The 21982-nt window shown below is 45.2% G+C and overlaps 3 protein-coding genes across 5 annotated transcripts in view; 2 read left to right on the forward strand and 1 right to left on the reverse strand.

The window, feature by feature from the left end:
- Positions 1–1392, forward strand: part of DNAJC9 (DnaJ heat shock protein family (Hsp40) member C9) — a 2761-nt gene extending 1369 nt beyond the window's left edge. Inside the window, exons 4-5 of the mRNA XM_027903121.1 lie at positions 445–528; positions 930–1392. Of these exons, the coding sequence (XP_027758922.1) occupies positions 445–528; positions 930–1049 (204 nt within the window). The 3' untranslated portion in view covers positions 1050–1392. The remainder of the gene's footprint in view (positions 1–444; positions 529–929) is intronic.
- FAM149B1 (family with sequence similarity 149 member B1) overlaps positions 1–13944 on the reverse strand; it is a 20830-nt gene extending 6886 nt beyond the window's left edge. The window contains exons 1-15 of one of the 3 annotated variants that reach the window (XR_003573416.1): positions 13840–13944; positions 12508–12612; positions 12283–12397; positions 11127–11269; positions 10391–10510; positions 9631–9801; positions 8773–8960; positions 8376–8506; positions 7788–7841; positions 7256–7368; positions 6746–6952; positions 5719–5845; positions 5263–5388; positions 4694–4775; positions 3094–3552 (exon numbers count right to left, since the gene is read on the reverse strand). Coding sequence is in view for 2 of the 3 variants with exons in the window: in XM_027903118.1 (XP_027758919.1) it covers positions 3479–3552; positions 4694–4775; positions 5263–5388; positions 5719–5845; positions 6746–6952; positions 7256–7368; positions 7788–7841; positions 8376–8506; positions 8773–8960; positions 9631–9801; positions 10391–10510; positions 11127–11269; positions 12283–12397; positions 12508–12612; positions 13840–13874 (1791 nt within the window). In the remaining variant the exon portion in view is untranslated. Of the gene's footprint in view, positions 1–2563; positions 3553–4693; positions 4776–5262; positions 5389–5718; positions 5846–6745; positions 6953–7255; positions 7369–7787; positions 7842–8375; positions 8507–8772; positions 8961–9630; positions 9802–10390; positions 10511–11126; positions 11270–12282; positions 12398–12507; positions 12613–13839 lie in introns of those variants that run through there. The other 2 variants (XM_027903118.1, XM_027903119.1) reach the window with 2 other exon arrangements.
- Positions 13941–21982, forward strand: ECD (ecdysoneless cell cycle regulator). Its single transcript, XM_027903117.1, has 13 exons — positions 13941–14156; positions 14649–14766; positions 15099–15186; positions 15850–16028; positions 16428–16623; positions 17486–17614; positions 17773–17898; positions 18258–18343; positions 19116–19222; positions 19585–19762; positions 20222–20289; positions 20367–20587; positions 21117–21982. The coding sequence occupies exons 1-13, from the start codon at positions 13943–13945 to the stop codon at positions 21333–21335; spliced, it is 1929 nt and encodes a 642-aa protein (XP_027758918.1). The 5' UTR covers positions 13941–13942; the 3' UTR covers positions 21336–21982.

Below are 21982 nucleotides of genomic sequence, written 5' to 3' on the forward strand. Positions count from 1 at the left end.
TGAGTTGTTGGAGTTAACAAAAAAAAGAAAAAAAAACCAAAACAACAAGTGGTGGAAATACATTTTGCTTGACTTTTGGCAGGTGTGAAACTGTTCTGGACTAGACGGACTCTTGTCCAAACACTTTGTAGAGTGTTACGTGCACATCACAGTAACCTGTAACTTAATGTAGGATCTGCTAAGACAAAGAAAATATGGATAGGGGAACAGGGACAAACGTCACATTCAACACTGTGAAAGAGCAAAAAGACTTCCCACTGTGCTAAATGGTGGAACCTTTGCCTGATTCCTCATCTGCGGCCAAACTTGGAATCCCTTTGTGTTTCCCTGCAGCTCTTTGTGCACAGATGCCAAAAAAAAAAAGGCATTTGGTAACTCCTGTAAGACTTTGTCAGATAACACGCAAAATACTTTTTTAAAAAAAAATCCTGTTTGCTTTTTCAGGCAGAAAAAGAAGCTAAAGAGGCAAAAAAGACTAAAGATGAACTGGGCCTTGGAGGAGAAAATGACTTGCAAGCGCTGATTCAAGTAAGGCTCTTTCTGTTTGTTGCAGATAATTATGTTACTGGCTTAAAACTGTGTTTTCCCTGAGCATCTTTGGTTTTGGATCCTTGTAATTCTTCTGAGTTCCTGAGGGTAAAACCTTCGTGTTAACCATGTACTTTAATTAATAGACTATGGTATGGATTTTATTACTTGTGTCCTTTTAAAAATTAACAAAGTTATTCCATGTTAGCTTCAAAATATTTAATTTGTGGTTTCAGGCAGTTAGGGAGTGTTAATGATGGTACTAAACTTCCTGTAGATTGTATTCCCTGTTTAATATATTCCAGATTTTATGTAGCTGTCAAGCTTCAATCGAATAATCTGCATTGGGAAGTTTTTATAAGAGCTTTGAATTTGGTTGGTTTTCTTTTCCCCCTCCCCAGCGCCGAAGCAAAGATCGAGAAAGGGAAATGGATGACTTTTTTGCCCAACTGGAAGCAAAATACGGGAATAATGCCAAGAAAGGAGCAAAGAAAACTCCAGCTAAGAAGAGAAAGACATAAGGAACGACGGAGGCTGAAGTACCGGGTTTCATTTTGTATGGAAACGTGGATTTGGGAGAACTTGGGATTCTTTTCTGGGCTCCTGTCTTGGGCTGTGTGCACTGACTCAGCGTGACTGGGAGGCATGACAGGGAAGACAGAGCATTCCTGGGCTACTGTTTCAAACCCTTTGGGTGCTCTTCAGTTGAGATCCACGTGTGCTATTCACACAGTTCTTCCCTAACAAGCCTCCTGCTGTTTTTAAAGGTCTCTGCACATCAGCTCAACAGGTGTTCTTCAGATATTCCGGTAGTTTTCTATAGTTTGGAAAATTGCAGATTTAATAAACGAGAAGGTTTGTTTTTTTTTTTTTTTTTTGCAGAGTTCTGTGCTGTTGCTTCCCCAACTCTCTCTGTTTGTTTTCTAAGTAGCTGTTCCAAACAAACTGATTGTGTTGGTTCTTCTGATTTCAGTCGAGTAAATCCTGCACACTTGCACACTGGATCATTTTGCAAAGGCTTAGGAGCCTTAGGTGAGCACTTTGAAGGCTCTCACTGCTTAGACCCCCCAGCATTCAGGGAGCTTCCTGGGGGGAAGCCAGAGGTAGAGGGTCACTGTTCTCTTTTACTTGTCTCCTCCTAAAAATTACCCTGATTCTGAGAGAGTAACACAGGGCTTGAAGGTTACTTGAAGGTTACTTCTGTTACACAGAATAAATAAATAACAGCCCAGGATCAGTCTCTGGTGTCAACCATCTGTACAGAAAACACGAGATGAGCCTCAGGAGGAGACTGCTTCCCTTTTTTATTTAAACATACTGACTCCTCTAGGCTATAAAACACTACATTATGTTCCCAGAAGTCTACTCAAGTTTATTTGTCTGTTTTTGTAACTCTTGTGCTACAGAGAAAACTCACTTGGTCCCTGAGGAGTGGCACGGACACAAATGGGACACTTATCTCCAGTTTGCCTGACAGAACTGACACACTGTACAATATTCCAGCAGTCCCAAGTGTTGAGAGAAATTGTATTTTGAAATGGTTTGGTGAGTAGAGGCCTCTGGTTAGCATCAAGTTCTCTCTCTGCAAATTTGAGAGGTTTAGATTGAGATGAGAGCTGCTTTTTTTTGTTTATTTGTTTTTACCTTCTGGAAATGCAAAGGCAAGTTAACCCAGTTACATTTGCACAGTTCCCTGTTTTTGATGAAAGCATGCTTGGATCAACTGGACTCAAGATCTTCAATACTGACTCAAAATTATTAGCTGCTCTGTAGGTAACATAACTTGGAGTGGGGAGACAGGGGAGATACTTCCTAAAGAATACTGACAAGTTTTTGTCCACTATGAACAATAATTTGAAGAATAATAAAGGAAATTTAGGAAAAGAAGTGCTCTTTAATAGGACTAGAAAGGAACAACTGTTTTTGTGCAGTGTCCTAAGTTTGAGTACAGCCAGTGATTATCCTCACCTTGTTTTTACACACTTCACTCTGTTTGGGAGTAAGACCTTCAACTAATCACTTGTTTTGAGAAGCCTGTCTTATCTGGAGCCACAAGGGCAACTGCAGCAAACCCCTCCTTCAGGTCTGTCTCACGGTGCAGAGACAGCTGCTGAAACCTCCGCTGCATCTGTGGCTTGGGGAGAGCAGAAATTTTGGGTAATTACAGGTATTTTTGAAAGGGGGAGACTGAGCTGTTCTGTGAGATTACCATAAACCAGGAAGACAAGTGTATTTTCTTGCAGTAGTGTGTGAAACTACTTGTAGTTAGAGGCTTCTTGCTGCCTGCTGAACCTCCTTCGGTCACTGAGGAAGAGGTATAAGGTTAAATAACTCAGGAAGAGGCAGTGGTGTGCTACCTTTGGAGCTGTCACTTCACCTGCTTTGCTACCTTAGTCCTCCACACCTGTGTCCAAATACCTGCTGCAACTGCTGCAGGACCCACCACTTGCATAAGCTGAGCTGTAGAAGCAGAATCGAGTGCAGTGCTTGCTTTTCCTAGTACAATATTGCTTTAAACGTATTTGAATATATAAATACAGCTTAAAAAAAAATTTACATTACTACTTCTGTGGAGCTAATGGAAAAATGAGCAGGTTCTGCAGTACCTGCCTTGTAAGGACATGAACCCATCACAAACCTCACAGGAAAACAGCAATGACTGAGAGTGGTTGCTGGATTTCCTAGGAGTCAGGCTTTCCTAGAGTATCTTCACCCTTCCACTGGGGTGTCACTTCCTCTGCTGGTAGAAAAATGGAATGTTTAAGTGTACCCCTTCTAATCTTTGGCAGCTGCTGCTTAGGTTTATATTTATATAAAAATAACTATTTGTAAGGAAGGGCGTTTGAAAACTCTCTGTAAAAAACGTTGACCTTGCTGGGAACGAGAGGTGGTGGTTCATGACTCTCCAGGGATGGATGGATGGATGGATTGGACACTTCTCCATGGCACCTCAGAACCCCTGTTTGCTTTTTGTGCCTGATCCACTTCGACTGTGGCCTTTCACAGAACCGCGTGGCAGGAGACCTGAGAAACAGAGATCATGGACGACTTCAAGGCTTCTGAAAGGTATTAAAACTAAGCACCAGATACATCTCCTTTAGCCTCAAATTAAAATGCTTTTTTTTTTTTTAGTCTCTTTATTCTAATACATGGCTATCAACTGCATTATTTATAACTTCCAAAAGGGGTAAAAGTTTGTGCTCGCCAAGTTGCTGCATTGCAGGGAACTACTGTATTCCTTGATATTTCACCAAGTATTCAAGACTATAAAGTTCTGCTAATTTAATTTTTTTTGTTGTTGTTAATACAGCAGTCATAAAACTCATCTTGCTTTTTTTTGGTGGGGGAAGCTGATATTTATTTTAATTTCAGCAGGAGTCCCTCCTTGCTTGTTTAAAACCATATTCCTTCAGTTTAGTTCCTTTGTTAAACTGACTGTTGTACAACTGGTGTTAGTGGTAGGAGGCCATTCAGCTATTAAACAAGCTGAAAGACCCCTCATGTGCTCTAATAATCACTCATTTACTTGCTGCCTTAACTTTTGCAGCTTCCATTAACTTTTGGAGCCTCAGTCCTATTGTGTCAGCATATTTTTATGGGGGAAATCCTGAAAGCCCCATAAGGAATGGCACAGTACAAGCAACTCTGACTTCAGAGGGTGCGTGTGAATCGTCCTGGCTTTCAAATATATTTTGACTTGATCTAACACATATCTAGTACAGATCTAGTAAAACCCCTTCCAGATACAGTGCAAATCTGTTTCTTTTGGACATAATGCAATTTTTTTTTTCAGTTGCATAGTTGAGCAGAAGGAAAAACCCCTTGGGCATGAAGTAGATGCTGCTGTTTCTGTTGAAGTTGGCAACTGATGCTTTTCACTTTGAAACAGAGGCACTGGGGCAGATGACTTTAAGCTTCCTCAAATGATTTTAAATACTTGGTGGATAATAAAAACAAAACCAAAGTGTACCCATCCACACTCTGGAATAGAGGGGGATACAGCCAGGATAAAACTTGTATAATGGAAAACTAAAGATGTGAATAGAACTTCGAGAAACCTCCTGGATGCATTACCTGGGGAATGAATTCCTGCAGGAAATGCATCCCTGTCCCAAGAGCCCCCCCCTTGCTTGATCTTACTAAATCCTGTGCCTGAGGAACATACCTGAACCTGTTGATGCTCTGCTTGTCCAAGATTGATTACTGTGATCCATGACGGTGCAGGAACGGCGGCGCTGGGAATCTGCCTGAGAAAGCAGGGAAAAAATGTAAACATCGAGATTAAAATGCAGCTACAAAACTATTTGCCTACTTGGCAAGATGTTGTAAAGGCCTAAGTAAAGCTTTGAGTTTGAGGAGGGTTAAATCGACTTCAGGAGTAGAAAATAAAGTTTTCCTAACGCTTATTTGGAATAATCACTGGACCAGTTAAAGACATCCTGGGAATTGTTTCAAAAAAGGCTTCAGGAAGTGTGTACTCTCACAACTGCTGAGTCAAGAATGTTGAATTAAGCAGCTATTTAAAAGCTATCACTGAAATTGTAGCTTTTGAAGCTTAGATAAAAATAATTTGTTGGATAGGACAAGATATCAAGTAGGTATCTACAAGGACAAATAGAGTAGGTGCTTGTTGTTTGGTACTGAAACAGACTGGGCAGTGATTAATTAATGTTCCTTCCCAAATCACCTTCTGCAGTAATTAAGAATGATCTGGTGTAATTTGCCATGCTTTACCAAGGATGTGTTGGTTGTGTTAGGCCTGGAGAAAGGATCAGGAAGGAGGAGCTGCTCCTGGAGCTGCTGGTGAGCATCGTCTTGTGTCGTTACACTGTGAGCACGACTTGAGTTCCCTCGAGGTTTCTGCAGGGAAGAGTAACACAGTTATGGCTTTCTCTCACTGCAGCAGCACATTGGCAATCCTTAGCCTAGGAATTAAAGCTAATTTTCCACGTGAATCATTTTGCAGCCTAGTTACGAGGAGGAAAACATTCTGGCATGAATGAGAATCAAGCAGGCAACTGTGGGTGACTTTTTTAGTCGAAACTGCTGTGACCTTTTTTGTGCATCTATGTGGCCGGCTGTCGCCAGGTAACAAATAAATTGGTACTCTTGGGCTTGGTAGTTTGATCAGCAGGGATTACAACTTTAGACTATTCAGTAGTGATGAAATGGAATTGTCGTTCCCGTTACCATTTGCCTCTGGGATCCCGTGGTGCTCCCATGCTCTGCCACGCTGGAGGTGGCAATAGGGGGTAGGGGGTGATTCCGGTTCAGCAGCAGTGGGGAGGGGGAGGTCAGCTGCTCCTGTGCAGTCAGACTGAAAAGCACCAGTAAAAAGAGAAAAAAAAATACAGTTTATATGTTTGGCGGGTGGAAAGGGATAATATTGTTAGTTTGTTCCACTTTCTGGAGTTGGCTGTTCTATAAGAACACTTTAGAGAAGCTTCAGAACATTTTAAAAAGCACTTTCCTAGTGCTCTCTACATTTAAAAATATATGGTATTAAAGGTGAGATGTTAATATTTGTTAGACTGATTGAAGCCTGAGGAAAAGGAACAGAAGCATAAAATACTGGAACTAGAAACATCAGTTGTGGAGGGGCAAGGAATAAGCCTCTAAACACTACGTGACAAGAATTAACAACAGGCTTGGTGAGTTTATACATAAAGTACAAAACTAAAAGGAAACTACATCGATTTACAATTCATGGGACACAGAAGTATATCAAAGCCTGCATTGTTTCCCGATACCCTGTGGTCCCTGTAAATGTGCAAAATGAGATGTTTTAGATGTGACTGAGGGGTTCACTGAGTGCATTGAGAGCCCTTTGGTCAGTCAGATAACCTATTTTAACATCTTCACAGCCCACTCTGGGCTAGGATAGCAACATGCAGTTTCTCCTCCAAAACCTGCAGGCTTTTAAATTCATCTTGAGAACAGGCTCCAGAGAAAGATAAGCATGTCAAGAAAGAGGTGGTGGTGTTGACTTGTGCTGGAAAAACCGAGGTGCAGAAGCACCTTTGTGTGTCCGTGATTCACTGAATCGCAGCACGGTGAACACCAGCCTTAGCGACTCGGCTTTCTCAGGGCAGTTGCGCCTTCACGGGCAGCTCATTTCTCTAACCAAACGTTCCTTCTGCCCATCTGCATGATTTTAATGCCAGCTGGGCTCTCTGCACTGGTTAACCTGCAGGGAGGGGCTGGGTTGGGGACGTACAGCCGCGCTGCCCTGCTGGCGTCGTCCCCGGAGCGCGGGGTGCCGGTGCGGGGGTGGCTGCCGGAGATGGGGTGCAGGGTCCGTGGCGGGGGGTTCCTCCTCCTCGTGGAGCGGGACAGGGATGATGTGCTGAGCTCCAGGGCACGATTTGGCCACGTTCTGATGGAGAGGATGGAGCTGGAACCTGGCCGTTTGTCATCCAGGTCCCTGACAAAAGACCAACAGGGAGACGGTCAAAGCGGCTCCGTTCCCAAAGTACTCACCCACGTGAGGCATTAATCATAAAATACCTGGACAGAAACAACGTGTTCTCAGTTTTTAAAACAGAACTATATAATCTATAATACCGTTTAACTGTATCCTAACACTTCATTTTTCACACACAAGCTAGCAGGGAAATAACCGAGAAGGGCTTTCTCCGGTGTGGGAATTTATCTCACAAAGGTTTGGGCTGAATCCCTCTCACTGTGAGAACGCTCTGCTTTACAACAGATGATCTGTAACTCTTACAGTGTTTTCTCCACCACAGGCAGGTTCCTCTGGTGTAACTGGATCCCGTGGATCACCATCAAGCCGTTCAGATTCCGCTGAGAGCCACTACTCGACCCTTGAGAGACACTGACCTGAAATTTAAAAAAAAAATTAAGTAAATTGCTGCTTAGCAGAGATATACTTACAGATTTTGTATATAATTTTGGAGAAAAGCCACTAATTTCTTCCATGACACCCAGATACATACTCAGTTTTATATTATTTCCCCATCTAAGACAAGCATCTTAGCCGTCCTTTTTTTTTTTTTTTGGCAAATGGTAGTGGTTAAAAATGTATCCTAACACTTCATATTTTCCAGCTGAGCAGCTCATTTGCATGACAGGATCTTCCAACAATTACTATAACCTGAAGTCTTACAAAACTGATTTTGAGGGCATGTTCACATTTTGTACCTGCAAGTACAGGCTGATCTGAAAAAACACCAAATTCCACCCACCAAAACAACAGAAAACAGAAAATAGCAGAGCTTTAATCCCTCCAGGATACATACTTGAGGTGTTTTTCTTCTCTTTTTGCTTTTGCGGCCACATCTGGGTTTTGGGCACTACACACACAGTAAGGGAACACGAGGAACAGGCAGGGGTAGAAATAAAGGAGAGAGAAATAAGGACAGAGATGAATTAAAATGGAATAAACAGGTAACGCTTTGGTGCTCACCACTCCAGGAGCAGATCAGCCAAAGCAGATTATGCAGTTAAAATCAGTGTCTGAGAGAAAAAGCGGGTTTAGAGCTGCCCTGAGATTTGTCCCCTGTTGCCTGACAAAAGACCCTGGTGAGAACAGGATCCCACACACACAGTCCTCAATGTCACCATTAACGTCAAATGTTATTAAAGTATAGAAAAAACCATGTCAAAAATCAACATGGTTGTCCTATACATACATAAAATACTAAGTTTTAAAGAGAGAAGTAAGTAGGAATTAAAACTTGCAACTGAGTAATAAAAGGAATTAAGTGGACAGTCAGCATTCCCACAAAGTCCAAACATAACCCAGGGGCTGCCATCCTCCAGCGTGTTTGCTGAAGTAACACTGTATTGATTCGTCCCTCCACAAAGCAGGGGCTAAAAATACTTACCAGATTTGAGGTCACCGAGGGCGTTTTCGTGTGTGGCACACGAGGTAACAGGGCTGGCAGAGGATCGAGCTGCAGAGGGCTTCTGGCACCTGCCCGGAGTGTTTCTACTGTTAGGATGTTCTTCTCATCATCTGTGCAAAGCAAGAGAGAGTTCCTGTCAATACAGGCTGCTGGCACTGCTAGCTGTGGACGGTGCTATCAATCCTAATGTTTACAGGGAGCGCTCTTGGACGGTAAATTCTGCTAAATCTTTTGAAGGCAAACCTCACACTGTCAACAACGTTACCTTTTTATTCCCACTGAAAAGATCATCCCCACTGCATCTCTCCCCCACTGCCTCCTTGCAAAACCAACTCCCTGTACTCTTTTCAGCCTTCCCTCAAGCTGTGATCCTTACCAGAGGCTGATCCTTCCCAGTGCCTGCAGATCAGTTCTTCCATGCAGCCCAGCACTTCGCTCCACACATCATCAAACACGAAGGTGAGCACGGAATCCTTCGTGCAGGAATACGGAGAGACGGGAGGAAACCCCAGTTTCCTTCTGCCAGAGGACAGGCCCATTCTCCTCTCGTGCAGCTCCTCCTCCCTGGAAAAATGGAAGCACTACCTGCACCACAAACACATCTCCTTTGTCTCCTGCATTTATTTGTAGTTCTTCCACCAACCTGAATCAAGACATGACTGAGACAACCACCTATGGCTGCACACCCTAGTTTCCCTGTACAAGAATGACTTAAATGGTATTTGATTCACAAATAACAAATAATTTACCGATAAGATCAAAGTCCTATTTAAAAATAAGTATTAATAGTTACAGTGATATTTCTTCAGCACATCGTTAAGCTCCATATCTGATGTCACTACAGAATGCTGAAGACAAGAGAAGATATTATTTGCTGCAGCAATGTCTCTCTGGCCTGGTCAAAGCAAGACAAGTAACAATTTAAAATTAATGGCCCATGCAGCTAAGTGGCTTTAGTTATTAAAGCCAATTAAGTAGTTAGGAACTGACAGTATACCCTCCAGAGTCCTTACCCAGGCCATATGTTCATATTGTTGGGTGATATACAGTAAGGGGACAAAAAGATAAAAAAGGAGTGGTAATTGTTTCTTGGAGAGCATCAAATCCACTCTTAGTTCTCAAATTACCACTGAAAAATCTGGAAAAGGTACAATTCCGCCCAAAATGACAGCACAAAACCGAAGCAGCATAACAAACAATAACAAATTTGACTGTCTTAATATTCAATACTTACACATCTCTGCAGTCAAATGCCAAATATTCCTCCACTATGCCTTCGGAGAGAATTATTTCCTCTTCCCCTTCGTCACTCTCTGAGGAACACAAGGTCGGAGACTTGGAAGGGTCGGCCTTTTTGTGAACGGGAGCAACAAAAAGAGGGACCTTCTTGCCAAAAACACTAAATCTGAACAGGTGACAGTTGTCAGAAAGCAGAAATGAAAACAAGTTGTTATTCCACTTCAAAATAACTGAGAGACAAGCATGGTACATAAGGCCAAGAGAGACCAACAAATTGTTCATTACAGTACAAACTTTTGCTCTGGATATTTTTTAATTCTTGCTAAGGAACTCGAAACTTCAGGGGGAAAAAAAAACCCAACATTTTGAAAACAAGCGTTTTGAAACATTAAATCATAATAGCCTTGTGTTTTTGAAGTTCTGCACAAATTTAACAAATGGTTAACAATAAAACCAGCTACAAAACATACACATCCTTAAGAAGCCAGCAGCAGCAAAGATATTTCTATTTACTGACCAGCTCGCCGTAGTCAGCAACAAGCACAGCTACGTCGCCTTGCTACTCTGAGTGCACTATTTTTAGTTAGAAAGGAAAATAAAGTGTGCTGGGTTCAAAACCCAGCCTGACAGGAAGGAGCTGGGCTGCACATTTTTAAGAAGCAGAGGACGGAGCTGCTTCCCACTGCCTTGTTCCCTGTACAGAACAGAATGACATTCCCACCTGGGAACAGCCTGGGCTCGCCACAGGTACTTACTCATCGAGATCCTGCTCTGGTGGGGAACTTACATCGGAGGGGGCCAAACTGCCCAAAGGGGAACTCGAGTACCATCCAAACCCTTCATCTGTGGGCGCCACCATCTGCTTCCCTACAACCCTGCCGTGGCGAAAGCAAAGGGAACCCACATCAGAAGGCGCTGGAAGGGAGGTTACTGGAGCAGGTAAGAGCAGCAGCAAACCCCAGGAGTTCTCCTGGGAAGCTGTGCGGTTTTCCCGGTGCTCGGTTGGGTGGTTTTCCCTGGTGCAGGTTGCTTCGAGCCAGGGAAATGCATCGAGGAAACTTGGCCAGGCATTTGTTTAATGCTCTGCTAGCTGTAAAACTTGTGAACGTGGACAAAACTGTTCCAAGAGCAACGTAAGGAAGATGTAAAATGTAAGTTTTCAGGCAGCCATAAGGATTGCTGAACTAGGAGAGGAGGGTTTTTACAGGATTTTAAGCTTATAAATACCATAACAAAATTTACTGTGCTTAGCAGAGCAAAACCTGATTTTCTAAGAGAACTCTGCTGTGTTAAGGCCAAGTCAGCTGCAAATAGCCATAAACCTCTGCCAAGGAACCAAATGTGAGGTTTATTTTAATGAGCAGAGTGATCTTTTTATCCCTCTCTACTCCATAAGTGCATAAACCACCCTGCTACTCATGTTTTAAAAGCAACTGTGTCCATCCCTACCCTTTTTGTGAGGGGATTGGCACTAGTCTGTCCATGAAATACCTGAGGTGAGGAAAGCTGGATGTCCACTGCTGGCATTCCTCCCACAGTCCCTCCACATGCACATTTTCTTTCTGCTCATAGAGAAGCTCATCAATTTGTCCGAACATCTGCTGAACTTGCTGTGTGGCAGCTTTATCAAATTCCTAGAAAGGGAAGTTATCCAGTAAATACCTAGTGAATAGTATTTGCATTGTGTGTGTGTGTGTGTGTGTGTGTGTGTGTGGTGGAGGGGTTAATTGATTTTTCTTTAATATAACTGAAAAAGACAACTATTTGTTTAAAGCTTAGCAGGACTGCGCAGAAGGATTTTGACTTTAAATCATTTCCTCCCTGCTGCTAAGACTGAGGGTGGCCACATAAAAAAGCTTACGTTGACAGGGCAGATAAAACTACTGAAACATTTTGAAACATCCGTGTTACTACATTAAGTTACGGGGATATAGGAATTTACACAAAAGAAGTCAGAAGAGGAAGGATAAAATTCAGTGATATTTTAAGGCAGTGGAAAATTTTGTGGCTTGCGACAAAATAAAGCTGCAACTAAGTAACAAATTATTGTTATCATAAACAACAAAAAAAGAGGCAATGCAGACTGGTGGGAAAGAGTGAAAGTGAGGGATGATCAGGACCTTTGTTGTTTCATGTGCTCATGTAGCCAGAAAATGGGGTCAGTTCTGTGGTCATTTAAACCTGAACAGATCCATCTCACCTCACAAGAAAGCAACAGCACTCTGGGCTTTGGTGGATGGAGAAAAAAACAGCCATTTCTGAACTAAAATTATGTTTAGGAGCTTGCAGTGTTTTGAGAAGCAAGTAAGCAGAAGGTTGATAAACTCACACCAAGTACCTGAAAATCATCCAGTCATGTTTGGGATTCCACAATAACAGCAGTTGTAGATACACTTATGCACTAAATGATTTGCATTTCCAAAATTTTAGATGGAATTGCACCATATTAATTGAATAACATGAGCCTAATGCATTCTGAACTGGAAGAAAGGAAAGAGGTAAAAAGTACGTTCTTTTTATAATCACTATGATGATTTATTGACAGAACCAATCCTCATCTTTATCCTGAAATGTCTTTTTAATGGCATTTTGAACGGTTTTCTCCTCACTGTGGTAGGTTTGGCTCGGATGATTATGTTCTACTCACATCATAGCCCCAAGAGAAGACTGAGCTGTCTTCAGTGGAGGTGTCAGCACAGCTCTGACTGGCAGTCCCTGGATTCCCATGATCCAGAGCTGATTCCCTCCGGATTTCCGACTCCCTGAAACCCACAAAAAATAAACAGTGGGCAAAAAATTAGCAATGCAGTGTGTCAGCAAACAAAGCCTGGCTGTATCAGAGCAGCTCTGGGAGATGTGTCCCCACAAGTACCTGGAGAGGTGGCCGTGGCTTTCAGCCCTGGGTGTGGCTGAGCACCTCTGAACTCCTGGCTCTGGCAGTGGGTGATGCCTCAGGGCATGTTTAGGGAGTCCTTGTCTAAAAAGAAAAAGCAGATTTTCTGTTTACAGAGTTCCCAAGAAGTTTGACAGGTTTTTCTTTCCTGCTTTTCAAGGAATGTGCATGCATTTGTTATTAGAAGGCTAATTTGTTACTAAGGCTTTAGGTTTAAGGACCAGAGAAAACGGCCTCAAGTCGCAGCAGGGGAGGTTCAGGATGGATATGAGGGAAAGTTTCTTTGTGGAAGGGGTGGTCAGGCATTGGGACAGGCTTTGGTGGAGTCACTGTCCCTAGAAATGTTTAAAAAGGGTGCGGATGTGGCACTTGAGAGCATGGTTTAGTGATGAACACGGTGGTGCTGGCTTAATGGTTGGACTTGATCTTAGAGGGCTTTCCCTCTAAGATCTTAAGGATTCTGTGATTCTATGAAACCATGCACTGGCAAGTTGGGAAGAATAAATTTTTGGTAGCTTTTTGTTTTGTCAAAGTTTAGATGTCAAGGAGAGAGTGACAAGAAAAGTAGCATTAATAGGAGACAACAAGTACTGATGCAGGGCAGAAGCCCTGCCCCAAACAGCAGCTGAATGAGGCTTAAATAGAGAACTTCTCTCTCCTGTCATTTCTCTGCTGGCCAGGAAGGGCAGAATTAAACATAAAAAGGCTGTAGCTAAGTCACTAACTTCCAAAATGGATGTATTTGTTCAATAGAAATTAAAGACAATTAAATACACGTTTTTTAAACACAAATACATTAAAAGACAAAGGCCAACAACACATCAACTGGGCCATAACTGACCCAAAATTATTGTTGCCGAAGGTTTACATTCAAGGTCAGAACTATAGTGTTACAGTACTATATTTAAGTGCAGTTATACGGTATAAGGAGGGTCTTCACTTTGAAACGCCTTCCTTTAAACTTAAAAACGTTGCAAACCGCGCTGCAGCTCCCTGAGCGCAGAGGCAAATGCCGCCGTCCCTGGAGGCGAATTAAATTAAATTAAACAGCACAGGAGCCACCGAGGCAGTCAGAACAGACGCAGCTCTCGGGCCAGGGGAACTAAGAAGCGCGGGGCAGGGATTTAACTGCGGGGGTAACCCGGGGAGGGGGGGGACACATGCGGCGACCGGGCCCTGGCGGGGCCCTGCCTGCGGCCGGGGCGGCGCGGGCGGCGGGGCCGGGAGCGGGAGCGGGGCCGGGATCAGCACGGGGATGGGGATGGAGGGCGGGATGGCGATCGGGGCCCTGAGGGGAGCGGGGCCACTCACGGCTGCACCGGCCTGCGCGCGTATCGCGATATCATCCTGAGCGCCGCCGCGCCGCCGCCATCGCGCCGCTCGTCCCGCGGGGGCGGAGCGCGGCCCCGCCGCGATGGAGCCGCTCGGCCGCTCGGCCGCCGGGCAGGCTGTGGGGCGGCCCGCGCTGCCCGAGGACGCGGTGCGGTACCGCCTGTTCGCGCCGGGCCCCGGCGGGCAGGCGCTGCTGCGGCGCTGCGCTGAGGCGGCCCTGGTGCGGCTCGCCCCGCTGCTCGCCGCCTACGTGTGGCACCGGCAGCCGTTCCGCCTGCGCTACGAGCCGGCCAGGGGTGAGCCCGGGAGCGGCACCGGGGGGAGCGTGCGAGGGGAGCCCCGGTGTGGGAGGGGGGCCCCGGTGTGTGAGGGGGGGCCCGGCGTGTGAGGGGGACCCCGGTGTGTGAGAGGGAGGACACGGCGTGTGAAGGGGTACCCGGTTGTGAGGTGTGGAGGGGACACCCAGTGTATGAAGGGGGCCCCGGCGGGGGCTGTCAGGGGTATCCAGGGGTTGTATCCAGGGGTTGTATCCAGGGGTTGGTTGTATCCAGGGGTTTGTGAGGGGGGGGACCCGGCGTGTTCACGGGCTCCCCAGAACGGGTCAGGCTGGAAGGGACCATAGTAGGGGCATCTGCTTCAGCCTCGCTGCTCCAGCAGGGCCGTCCCAGAGCGCAGGGCACGGGAGCGTGTCCGGACGGCTCTGGAATGTCCCTAAGTGAGGGACACACACCGCAGCTCCTGGGTGCGGGGTGGCTGAGCCCCCTCTTCTGTCTCCATCCCCCGTGCAGGCGAGACCCCGGAGCACATCGGCGGCACCACCCTGTTCGGGGACAACGTGGAGGACGAGTGGTTCATCGTGTACCTGGTCCGGGAGATCACCAGGCACTTCCCGGGGCTGGCAGCCAGGTAAGGCGGGTCCTGCTGAGGCGCCCAGTGGTTCGAGGCGAGTGTGAAGGGGCAGTGCCTTCGCTTTGAAGGTCCTGTCTTAATATTGCCCGTTCTTGGAGGTGCTTCCCCAACCCTGGAAGTGTTCAAGGCCAGGCTGCTTGGGGACTCTGATTATACTGGTCTAGTGGAAGGTGCCCCTGCGCATGGCAGGGTGTTGGAACCAGATGGTCTTTAAGGTCCCTTCCAACTATTCTGTGATTGAATGAGTATTAAAAAGAAACTCAGTAGACATGGATTTAGATGCTCTGTGAGGCTTTCTCCTGTTAAGAAACCGATTTCTCCTTGGCCAGGATCGATGACAACGATGGAGAGTTTCTCCTGATAGAAGCGGCTGATTTTCTCCCAAAGTGGCTGAATCCTGAGAACAGTGAAAACAGGGTGAGCAAAACTTCTGTACATGTGGCAAGTGGCTCATGGGGGCCTTTTACGTAGCAGCTGGAATCTTCTCTTGCACCTTTAGCCGAGTGGTCTGACTGCCCCTGAAAATCCAGAGTGCTGTCTGGCCCTTACTAGTGAATAAACTTCTACTCAGGACTCAAGACTTGTTTTAATCAACAGCATGGGTTTTTTTTAGGACAGTCTGTTTTCATTCTGGTTTCAGTGAGCTGCTTTGTTATTGCTGTGGTCGTTGAGTGAGAGATTTAATGACTGAGAACTCCTCACACTTGATTTGGATCTCTGTGCTCTTGCAGAATGTTACGTAGAGTGAGCATGTAGGGAATTTTTCAGCAATTAGGTTATGCTGATTCTCCTGAAGCAAATCTCTGGTTGAAGGGAAGCTTTTGGTATTACTGTTACTAAGGAAACAAGATACATTTGACCAAACTTGTTGAAGTTAAAATAGAGGGGTTTTTTATTCACTGTTTGGGTCACGGTCGCTGGCATCTCAAATTCCATATTTAAATTATACTGCTTCCTGTATCATTCATTTGTACTTCAGTATTCCCTGTGTTCAAACAAATGCATTTTGTATATGAAATTAAGTTTCCCATGGCTCAGTGTGTGTGTGCCTGTTCTGATGGAAACGTTCCCCTCTGCCAGGTGTTCTTTTACAAAGGAGAGCTGCACATCATTCCGCTGTCAGAGACTCCGGAGCAGGACTGGGACCTGTCTGCTCCCTGTCCAACAATCTCAGAGGCGCTGGCACTGTTATCCACCCGTTCTGAGGAGTTCCTGGCTGCAGAGCCCATCAGAGCTGCGGTGTACAAACGCATTGATGGGTATGGGGGTGTTTTTATTTTGGTCTTCTGCCACAGTGAGTTTTGATTCTGGGCTGTCTGGGGTTTAAAGATTTCCCCGATAGGTGTGATAAAGTCGATTCCTTTCCAGAAACCACCAGCTAGAGGTTTTTTCTGTGGCATTCTTGGGAAGAAGGGGAATGAGCGTCCTGTAGACAGTGATCTGGGGGGGGGGGCTCTAAAGCTGCTATGACTCCACGCCTGACAACGACAAGTTATTCTTCCTTCCCGTCCTCCTTGCACATGGGATATTATATCTATTACAGAAGCAGCCCTTCCAGGCGAGTTACAGGTTAATATTACAGTGAAAACGGGACCAGCAGTAAAAGAGGAGTGGTTTGGGCTGGCAATACACTTACCGTGTTGTGTGGCACGCACCAGGTACCCTGAGAAGATCCAGGCCTCGCTGCACCGGGCGCAGTGCTTCGTCCCCGCGGCCATCGCGGCCCTGCTGCGGCAGCGCCCGTCCCTGGTGGCCGCCGCCGTCCAGGCCTTCTACCTGCGGGATCCGGCGGATTTACGAGCCTGTCGCCGCCCTTTCCGAACCTTCCCTTCGGACCAGAGCGTGATGACCGTGGTCAGTGGTGCAAATCGGCTTCTCCTTCTGGGACCGACAAGGGTTCTGTGGTGGAAATACGTGGGTTTGGTTTTTACAGCGGGATGTTTTCTGGTTTGTTTATAATTTTTTTTTCAGTGAAGCGTTAATAACTTGCAGTTCGTTACATTCGTTGCTTTTTGTGCCTTCACGTTGACACGGCTGGGCTTTCAGAGGGCTAAGCGGGAGGTAAATGTTTCTGGAATGGCAGGTCGTGCTAAATAGTCCCTCTGCCGAAAGGCCTGCTGAATAAACTGATCCCCTCCTGTGATCAGAGCAGTTTGACAGCGCTGCCAGCCAGCAGCAGGAGTTGCTGCCAGCTACCCCCAGCTGCTCATGCCAAGGCTTCTCACCTTCTCAGATGTGCTCACACACTTTATGAAGTGTTTCATGAGCATTGTGTGGTAGCATCTGATACGTTTTCTTACATTGCTATACCCCTGGACTCCTGAAAAGAAGCGTTGCAGTCAAATTTTAGATTTCTGGGCTGTTCCTGAAACCTCAGCTTTGGTTTCATTAATGGAAAAAAAGCCCTTGCAGTTTTTCAAAATAAAACATGTTGGTGTGAATACTGAATACTCAGGGTCTTTTCTAATGTAATTTTGACTGATTGAAGTTCGTGTTTATTTAGAGATGTCACCTTGGGATATACTTTGTGTAAGGCCCAAAAAGCAACATTCCCTAGAAAAACTTATCTAGGATGTGTTTTGAATGCAGTCTCGGGTGTTGTCTGTAATACTGGTGCCTTAAAACACGATTTGGACGAGCCTGGTGGCAAGTTGATGCCTGTACAGGACACGGTCACGCTGCAGTGAGTGGTTTGTTTTTGCTCTGGCTGTTGCAGGTTACCTTCACACGGTGTTTGTATGCCCAGCTGGTGCAGCAGAAGTTTGTTCCGGACAGGCGCAGTGGGTACACCCTGCCCGCCCCGTCTCACCCTCACTACAAAGCCCATGAACTGGGCATGAAGCTGGTAAGGACTTCTCAGTGCATTTTGTGCTTAGTTTGGCCTGGTTTATGCATGTCCAGGAAATGACTCTTTGCTTCTTAAGTCACCTGCTCGGCCAGAAAACTGTGAGCGAAGTTTTGCCACGCCTCGGGAACCTCTTTGGTTTTGCATCTCTTCCACAGGCTCATGGCTTTGAAATTTTGTGCTCCAAGAGCAGCAAAGTATCTCCTGATTCCAAGAGAAACGTGTTAAGTGGTCCCTTGTGGGAGAGATTCCTCAGGAGCCTGAAGGAGAAGGATTATTTCAAGGTGAAGTTGTGTGTCTGTGTCTTACAAACGTTCCAGTACAAATGTTTTAGCTCTTGAACTTGTGGAAGTAGTTGCAGCAGGGCAGGAATTTCTTTTGAAATTAATTTATTTTGGAAATGAATAAGGGGAAAAGCAGCATTTGTGGATGCATCCATTCATCTAAAGAAAGGGGAGAGAGACACTTGAATAAAGGAAATCACAACACGTTTGTGTGAAGTCTTAACTGGTTTCACTGGCTTACATTTCCTTTGCCTGCCTCTAGAATTCAGTATTCCCAATGATCCACACATAACACCATAAATCTGTTTGGGCCTCTGGAAGTGTAATTTTGTGTGTGTGTCTGCTCATGCTTGTGACAGGGAGAAATGGAAGGGTCTGCTAAGTACTCAGAACTCTTGCACATGGCAGAGGATTATTTCCAGCAATCTGTCACCACTCCAGAAAGGTAAGAGCTACTTGAAATTCACGAGTATCACACGCAGTGGCTACAAATACTTTAACTCACCTTCTCAAATTCTTGTTACAGAAAACCTGAGCCCTTTTCTCCATTGTACATTTAACAGTGTACAGTGCTGTGGTGCTCTGGCTAGGAGCAGTATTCCTCTAGAATACTCCCTACCAGTAGAGGTTTTTGCTCGGGTAACTATTTATCTTGGTTTTGTAAAGTGTTAAGCTCTTCCAAGTGGGTTAAGAGGTGACTGACAAGCATTATTTGCTTGGTTGACTATGGAAAGTGTATAAAAGTTTCATTGAAAAGCAGTCCCAGTGAAAAACAAGTCTGGAGTAATCTGTCTCCTCTACTCAAGACAGGCAGCTGGCTGTAGATTTCTCCAAAAGATCAAATCCAAGAAATAAATCATTACAAAAACAGCTGAGAGTTTGCCAGCTCATGATATCTGGGCTGTTAGTTTTTTGAGTTTCCAGCCTATGCTGTTCGGGATCTGGCAATCTCCATATTTACCAAGGCAAAACAAATATAAAGAAAAGGAAACATAAGAAGTGGGCTTTGGAGCCATCAGCTACAAATTACAGCAACTGACTGTGTCTTGTTTTGGCAAATCCTCTGTGTAGTATTCTGGTACTTCCCCCAAACTCACCTACCTTTTGACATGTTTGCCCAGAAGCAAAAAGTGGAGAATTTGAGTGAAAACCTGAATGTAAAGCATGTGATGCCACTGAATCCTTTTCAATAAATTGATTTTTTTTTTCCCTTCTAGCTCTGTTGAAGTGAGCCCAGGTGATGAAATCTTGGCATTGCTACAGACAACACCTGTGGATTTGAAGGAATTTGAGAGAGAAGCAGCTTGTCTTCCTCCAGAGGATGGTGAGCTGGACTGGGGGAAGGGGGGATTATTCCTATCTCATGATGATTTGTAGGGGGGAGAGAGGGAACATTCATGGCTATAAAGGGAGAGCCAATCCACCTTCCATTAAGACTAAATATTGGATTGGCTTAATTTAGTTAATATTTAGTTAATAAACTAAATTCCTTAATTTAGTTTGAAGCTTCATGCAAAGCAGAGTGTTAAAGCAGGGAAATGAATTCTCAGCTCTCCTCAGCCTCTCACTGCCTTATGGGACCCAGAGTCAGCCCAAAAACTTACCAGTGCAAAAACAAGCTGCCAAATGGTAGCGGTGCTCTCAGCTGTGTGGTTTGACTAACAAATCTGTCCTGTGTTCCTTCAGATGACAGTTGGCTGGATATTACACCAGATGCTCTGGATCGGATGCTGAAGGAGGCAAGAAATGAGTCCCTTCCTTCCGCAAACGAGGAAGAGCAGAAATACGACTTGGAAGCAGTTGCTGAGAGCATGAAGGCTTTTGTATCCAAGGTCTCCACACACGAAGGAGCAGAAATGCCATGGTAGGTGAAATGCATGAGTTTGGTGTCAGGTGTAGGAGGTTTTACTCTTCTGCAGCCCTTTGGTTGATTATGGGATGTAGAGAATCAGAGTTTGAAAGTGTTCTGCTTGGCAGAGGCCTGGAACAAACCCGTGGGAATAGTGAATATTGCTCTTAAACCTAAAACTTGGTGACCACTCCAACACTGGTGCAGGTAAAAATGCTGGAAGCTGAGCTATTTTCTGCCACTCTCTTACTTAGTTTGGCTTTGTGGCCTTTAAAATTTTTCTCTTTCGTGCCGGGAATTCCTCCGCTCGCTGTTGCGTTTCTAACCCGTAGAGTCTTCAAACTTCTAAGATCATCAGTTCAAATGTCCCAACTTTAATCTGGGCTTGAGAGAAATCACTGTGCAGTTATGCCCCTGTTGGGCTTTGGCAAGCATAAAAAACTTTATATATTTCAAAATGCTTTTATATTTCAGGTCATCTGACGAATCCCACGTTACCTTTGACGTAGATTCTTTCACAAAAGCGTTAGACAGAATTTTAGGTGAGAGCGCTTCTTTTGCTTGAAGCAGATCACTGCTGACTTGTTTGCTGCCTGTACTGACACAAAATAACACCTAGGGGCGGACTCAGAGGAGCTGGATTCTGATGACCTGGATGAAGAGGAGGAGTTTGGTTTCTCAGACGAGGATGATGAAGACTCAGGCGCTGGAAATCAAACGCGAAACCAGAAGGTGTCACCCGATGAGCTCATAGGCAGCCTCAAGTCATACATGAACGAGATGGACCGTGAGCTGGCGCAGACCAACGTTGGGAAAAGTTTCACCACCCAAAAGAAAGGGGTGAGTATGCCCTGGGCTCCAGTTTGTAGCATGGCAGTTTTGAGAGCTTCAGCACGAGAGTGGAAATGTGGAAATGATCGAAAACCTTCCCACGTGCAAGCAAAACGGGCTGTGGTTGCACCATGAGAGTGCATTTTAAGCTTTAACTTGCGCCTCTTTTCCAAGACTTAGTTTCATGCCCTGTTTTCAGTAGTAAGGCAAGCAGCTGCAGCTTAACTTGTGAGTTCCTGTAGCGGTTTGCTCCCATAGGAAGCTGAGCCAGGACTCAGCAATGCTTTCTGTCCTTCCCTTGGAACTTGGTGTGTGTAGTGGACAGTGATGATTTTTAGCTGGCATGAGCATTTGGTGCCTAAATTCCTGTCTGTCAGGACTGTGGAATGCACTGGACTTCGCTGGCTGCAGAATTGTTTCCCTATTTCTTTCCCCTTGTGGTTTTTCTTTTTTCTTTTTTTTTTTTTTTTTTTTTTTTTTTTTTTTTTTTAATCTGTTTATGTAATTTGATAAAACTTTCACTTTGTGCTCGCTGTAGGCAAGCTCTGTTAAAGCAGCTCCATCTGAGAGTGCCGGCCCTGACTGTGGAGCTGAAGACCCAGAGCTGGCACCGGTTGATGTGGATATGAACCTCGTGGCCAACCTGCTGGAATCCTACAGTGCTCAGGCCGGGCTGGCAGGACCCACCTCCAACATTTTACAGAGCATGGGAGTGTATTTACCTGAAAACACAGATCGTTCTGGCTCGAGCAGCTGAGCAGCACAGTGAGAGGCTGCAGGAACTGAGAAGATGTGGTTGGTGGGGAAATGAAGCACAGACAGACCTTCAGGATGTGGAAGAAGACACAGAAGGTTTTAACATGGGGCATTTTATGCATTATGTGTGACTTTAGAGATGCAAAGTGAATCTACCTGCAAAAGCCTTCTGTTAGGATGCTGTCTGGGGTGGAAATCAGACCTTCCCAATGCTAACACAGAGAACTGAAAAATGATGTCGGGACCTGAATGAAACTTTTATTACAAACCCTGTCTTGGGTTTTTCAAACCAATGATCCGATCTACCATCATTACAAAATGCCCTTTTACCTGTTACTGGGTGGTTTCAAGGATCTGGAAGGCAGTTTGTGTTCTGGAAATGCTGCTGCCTTCAGGGGCAGCTGGGGAAATACCGCGTTTCAGGAACATCTCATGGACTTGGGAACGCTGGTTAAATGCTCAGCAGGCATGTGATCCTTCCCAAAAGCACAGTGCTTCATTGTAAGAACTTCTGATGATTACTGTAAGAGTCTGGTCCTTGTTAACCAGGAGGATTTAAAGCGTAATTGGATCAAATATGTAAATATTGGCTAGAAGTATTTTTTGAGTTTATTTCAATAAAAGCAGAAATACAACTTGATGAGTGGA

This window comes from Empidonax traillii, unplaced genomic scaffold (genome assembly GCF_003031625.1).
Source record: "Empidonax traillii isolate 1590-97213 ecotype Southwest subspecies unplaced genomic scaffold, ASM303162v1 scaffold936:size233247, whole genome shotgun sequence".
NCBI lineage: Eukaryota > Metazoa > Chordata > Aves > Passeriformes > Tyrannidae > Empidonax > Empidonax traillii.